General features: G+C 48.2%; 1 protein-coding gene across 1 annotated transcript; it reads left to right on the plus strand.

Annotated features, from left to right (window-relative positions):
- Positions 1-533: 533 nt before the first annotated feature.
- On the plus strand, positions 534-2,007 carry LOC119400246 (uncharacterized). Its single transcript, XM_037667298.1, has 3 exons — positions 534-782; positions 1,042-1,408; positions 1,478-2,007. Exons 1-3 carry the CDS (start codon positions 534-536, stop codon positions 2,005-2,007), a joined length of 1,146 nt encoding a protein of 381 aa, XP_037523226.1.
- Positions 2,008-5,500: the final 3,493 nt, after the last annotated feature.

Genomic DNA, 5,500 nt, shown 5'->3' on the forward strand with positions numbered 1-5,500 from the left:
CGCCAACCTATGTTATAAATCGTGGCGGGAGAGTGAAGTAGCGACCGGTCATCACACAGTGCGAATTACGGAACTCTAGTCGGGTACAACTTTAGAAGACAGGAGAGGCCCCACCCAGATGACCGAAGCGCAGCAGCCAATTGTCTCCGGGACTAAAGGAATAGTCCCGCTCAAAAAATTGTGACTGCTTCTCAAACGCGTATTTGTCGGTATAAATAAGATTTGTGTATCGTGACGACTGCTTCGGTAAAACTGTAATAATGGAAATGCTACAGCGCATGCCGGATCTCGAGAGAAAAATAACTCCGTGCCTTCTACAACGCTGTGCGTCTTCTGCTACGCAGCAAGATCGACGGCACCGGGCGTGTAATTATAAAGCAGTCGCTGGCATAATAGCAGAAGATTCTTATGTACTGTTGGTGTGTTTGCACAAGCTTTTTTTTTCAATGTGTCAGGCTTTTTTTAGGTTGTGAACCTGCAATCTCGTGAGTTCTCGCACGTTGGCGCACGGCATTCCGTGCCAGTTTTCCGCCATGGAGACCAGTGTGGTCACATCGGAACGCGATCCTTTGCTGCCGAACGAGCCTTGTGTCGCCTCGATGGCCACACCACCAAGAAGCCTCGGCAAGAAGAAGAGCGGCCACATCCTGAACAGCGATTCACGCAACATGCTCTTCCACTGCTACACGTACTGGCGCAACAGGGAGCCTGAACGCAGCGTGGAGGACACGAGCAAGTTTGTCGCCGACATGCTCGGTGTCGGCGAAAGGACTGTGTTCAGGGTGAGGGAGGAAGTTAAAGCTTCGCATTTTTCGGGTGGCAAACTGACGACGCCCTCGCGAAAGCGCCCACGCAATGCGGAGAAGAGCAGACGCAGCGCGAAGTTTGACAGCTTCACGTTGTGCGCGCTGGGGTCATGTGTGCACGATTTCTTTCGTCCCAACGAGATACTGACGGGTCGAGAAGATAACAGCCGAATTCTCGGAGCGTATGGAACTCCCATCACTAAGGCGGTGTACTGTGCGTCACCTGCTTGCCGAGATCGGCTTCAGGCATGAAACGAGAAGCCGCAACTCGCTGCTTATCGACCGGGATGACACCACCGATTGGCGCAATTGCTACCTCCGTGACGTGGAGCGTTATCGGGCGGAAGACCGAAAGATCTACCTGGACGAGACATGGGTGACGGCGGGACACACTCGGTCGATCGTGTGCACAGACACCGTGGTGCAGAAGCGTGGACGCCTGTTCGCTCGAGCAAATGGCCTGACGACGGGTCTAAAACAACCTTCTGGGAAAGGTCAGCGCCTGATCCTGACGCACGTCGGCAGTGAGGATGGCTTCATCGACGGCTGCTTAGATGTATTCCGAGGCCAAAAGACCAGCGACTACCACGAGGAAATGGACGGCAATCGCTTTGAGGGCTAGTTCAATGACGTTCTGCAGAAGTTGCCAGCTCGTAGCGTCATTGTTTTAGACAATGCACCTTACCATAGCCGGCGAGAAGAGAAATTGCCGACGACGGCCTGGAAGAAGGAAGAGATACAGGAGTGGCTCACAAGCAAGAACATCACCTACGGTAAAAGGATGATAAAGAAGCAGCTGCTTGACCTGATCGCATCTGTAAAGTCACGCTTTCTGAGCTACATCGTAGACAACACAGCTGTAAAGGCCGGTTGCATTGTACTCTGGCTCCCTCCGTACCACTGCGAATTTAATGCCATTGAGCCTGTGTGGGCCAAGGTCAAAAATGGCGTAGCTCCGTACAACAGAGACCTCCAGCTGTCCACGGTGGACGCCATCTTGAGCGATAAAATCAAGCAGGTAATGGCGGAAGACTGGAGGAAGAGCATTCCCCACGTGATGGACTTCGAGGCAAGGTTCAGACTGTACACGTCTGGGAGTGAGCACATTCAACCCATCATCATCCAGCTGGGCGAAGATGACACTGAAGAAAGCGACGACGACTGCGAGCTGTCTGGCATTGAGCCACTCGACGAAGCATAGCGGCTTCTTATTAATAAAAAACAGCCCTTATTAGGCCTACCAGATTTTTTCCGGTGGGTTCGCAACAGCCAACCGTCCATTCCGTGACCTCTCAAATAAATAAGCAGTTCTATTTATGGCGTATTCCTTTCATAGAAGCTCCATTCTGATAAGCAACGTCCTGCACACATCGTGCTCGATTTGAGAAGTGGCATATAAACACATTTCAGTGCTGGCATATCTGAACTGAAATACTATTGTTAACCCTGATTATCGTTGGCGAGCTCAAAATGCTCATTCGGGCAGCCACCGTCGAGTATGACGCGCCCCATAGTGAAATAGCAGTAGTCGGAGTACACTTTAAGTTTCTGTTAGCAGTCTGCACTGAAAATCACAGTCATGTCACAGCCAGTGCTAGTGAAATAGCAGTAGTCAACACGAAACTGACAGCAACTGTTAGCAGCTTGCACGCCAAAGCACATTCATGTGGTTGTATTGTTTATTTGGTTTATCTGGCTCACACAAGTAATGCAAATAAGAGAGCAAATATAAAACATCATTAGCTTAGTGAGGCCCAAAACACTCATTCAGGCAGCCACCGTCGAGTTTGACGCGCCCCATAGTGAAATAGCAGTACTCGGAGCACGCTTTATGGCTCCGTTAGCAGTCTGAACTGAAAATTGAAGTGTTATCATAGCTAGTGCTGGTGAAATAGCAGTAGTCAACACGAAACTGACAGCCACTGTTATCAGCTTGCCTGCCAAAGCACATTCATGTGGTTGCATTGTTTATTTTGGTTATCTGTCTCACAGAAGTAATGCAAATAAGAGAGCAAATATAAAACATCATTAGCTTAGTGAGGCCCAAAACGCCCATTCATGCAGCCACCGTCGAGTTTGACGCGCCCCATAGTGAAATAGCAGCAGTCAGAGCACACTTTACGATTTTGTTACCAGTCTGCGCTGAAAACTGAAGTGTTGTCGTAGCCAGTTTTTAAATTATTAATCTGACTCGGGCAAGTAACGCGAATGCAAGCACAGTTATTAACGCGATCAACTTAGCATGTTTTTGTCATATTTACATACCGGAAAAATGCTCAGTGATGTTGAACGTGTTTTAGTGAGTCACTTTGCCCATTACAAGCCGTATGCAAAGTTACGGACAGATTGAGAAAGTGATATTGGTGAAGTAATAAGTGGTGAAAGTTGCAAAAGCTCTCATAGCACTGTTTTACTGCACTCCATTCACTAGAAAACTGCGTTTGTAATGATGAAAGTGTTAAGACAGGAAATGATACCCCACTGCACAATGTTATATATGTGTACCACCGCATGTGACGGGCAGCGAAACCATCTATTTATTAAGACTGAATGCAACAACATGGCAAGGTGCTGTTTCACAATATGGCACCCTTTCATGTGCACTTCTGGCAAGCTGCCGTATGCACAGATGCATAAACACATTAACAGGGGTTAGAGACGAAGTAACTGTGCGAGCCACGTGGTGCTTTTAACATTTTGTATCTGTCAATGTTTCTGTTGTACCAACTCAGAGAACTTTCTTTAGTGAAGGTCGGTTAATCACGTTGCGACAACAGCACAAGAAGCAAGGTCAGAACGGTAGGAAAAAAAATAAAGCAAGATGGCAGACTGAGGAGGCAAGGCAGACGAGAGAGAAAAGCTTTAATGACATCGAAGAGGCCAGCCCTACTATTCACAGGACTTGGTGCTTTGAATCAGACGAGTTAACGAAATTCTAAGAAAGGTGTGGCTACAGCATGCTTTGCAAAAACAAACGCAATATAAAAGGACAGAAATGGGAATAAACATATACACGCACGGAAGCACTCAAATATTCACACACGTTCGCACAAACGCGAGCGCGAAAACTGAGATCTAAAATACAAAAAAGGGTAAAATACCAATTGTACACAAACACGCAAGAAAACACGCACACACATTTAACGCAGACGCGAGTAGAACTATTAGGAGTCAGTTCACAAGCAGCTGTGCCTACTTTGTCATACTTTTTTTAATGCACATATTGGCTCTATTGCCTTCACTGTCATAGGAATTTTTTTAGTAGCGACATATCACGACAATCAAAAAGCGGCGCTAAGCTGTGTTGTGGGAAAGCAAGTCGAGCGCTGGCAGCACAACTTATGCGCGATTGTGTCACAGCAGGCATTCTACAGCTGGCGCGTGCAGTGAGCGGAGAGTTCTAAGCCGCAAGCGGCGCGAATTCATGCCAAGCTCCCTTGTAACGGCACCAGTTTATCAGTCATAATTTTATATTAGCACTGAGGCTAACATTAAGAAAACAAACACTGCTCCCAAACGCCTGACCGTTAATAATCCAATGACATTCGCTGAAGCAGCGCGTGTTAGTCACTGATTGTTAGCATTGGTGGAAAGCAATCAATCGACGGTGCGACACAACACTCGAACGACTCTGCTTGACGCTCGGCTATCTTATCACACTGCCGCCACCGATCAGTCGTTTGCGCGCTGAGCTGGCAGCAACGAATCTTTGCGTTGGAGCTTGCTTTCACAAATGTTTTCTGTTGAGAAACTCGTAGGTTGGTTTTATCCGCGCACGATTTTCTCATTTATCCTGATAATGGTTTTGCTACATCACTTCCCCACGTCCGACGAGAAACGCAGGGGCACAGTACACAAACACACCCGCCGCTCACAGTAGATACCAGACTTTGGCAAACTCTCCTCGTCGTAACTTCACTGCGGAGCAAAGCAAAACACCATGGCACAAACACGCACGATGTTTGTTTGCGGCGGTATGTCGCCGCGGGATCCTGTTTCCAGACGAAGCGCAGCGCCGCGTCACCGATGTTCGCTGCAATCTCTCTTCGCCGGCTCACGGCTCAGAACAAACACACGCGGCACAAATTGTGCATCATAAGCTCCCAGTAATATTTCCGGCATGACAGACCACCACACACAATTCGAATTCACTCCGACGAAGGGAGACGCACACAGCTGACGGGACTCGGCCCATTTCGAAGCGAGGGCGGCCATGTTAGGCATATTCTCCGTCGGCGGGGTCACCGGCCGTCCGGTTCATGACGTCACCTGAAGTGCGCGCCTATTGGTGGAGGCTCGTGTGCATCCGCCTTTGAGGGGAAAATGCCACTGCCTTCTAAAGTTGTACCCGACTATAGTGGATCGTTTAAAGCTTCCAACCCATTACAAAGGGCTCAGCTTTAATTCTTCATCTTCATCGACCGTAGCATCAACAAAGTGCACATATTACCTTACAAATGGTACCTCGCTTCTCCGCAGAATGACGAATAATGTCGTGGTAGGTGCTTCTCAAGTTCACAAAAATTATGATTTGTGGCGTAGTGGGCACGTTGCTAGTGTACTTGTAAACTCTATTGTAGCCACAATAGAGTTTATAACGGGTTCTAGAAATTCCGCTTTTCCAGCTCTTAATGTGACTGTGCTGCGCTTGCCGCGCAGGCCTGGCGCTTTTTTTATTGAGGTCCGATACCTAG

This window comes from Rhipicephalus sanguineus, chromosome 1, assembly GCF_013339695.2.
Source record: "Rhipicephalus sanguineus isolate Rsan-2018 chromosome 1, BIME_Rsan_1.4, whole genome shotgun sequence".
Classification (NCBI taxonomy): domain Eukaryota; kingdom Metazoa; phylum Arthropoda; class Arachnida; order Ixodida; family Ixodidae; genus Rhipicephalus; species Rhipicephalus sanguineus.

Coding starts and splice junctions, on each gene's coding strand:
- LOC119400246 (XM_037667298.1), top strand. CDS start 534: ATGGAGACCAGTGTGGTCACATCGGAACGCGATCCTTTGCTGCCGAAC. Junction 783..1,041: donor GCGAAAGGACTGTGTTCAGG/GTGAGGGAGGAA, acceptor CTGCTTGCCGAG/ATCGGCTTCAGGCATGAAAC. Junction 1,409..1,477: donor CTACCACGAGGAAATGGACG/GCAATCGCTTTG, acceptor TCATTGTTTTAG/ACAATGCACCTTACCATAGC.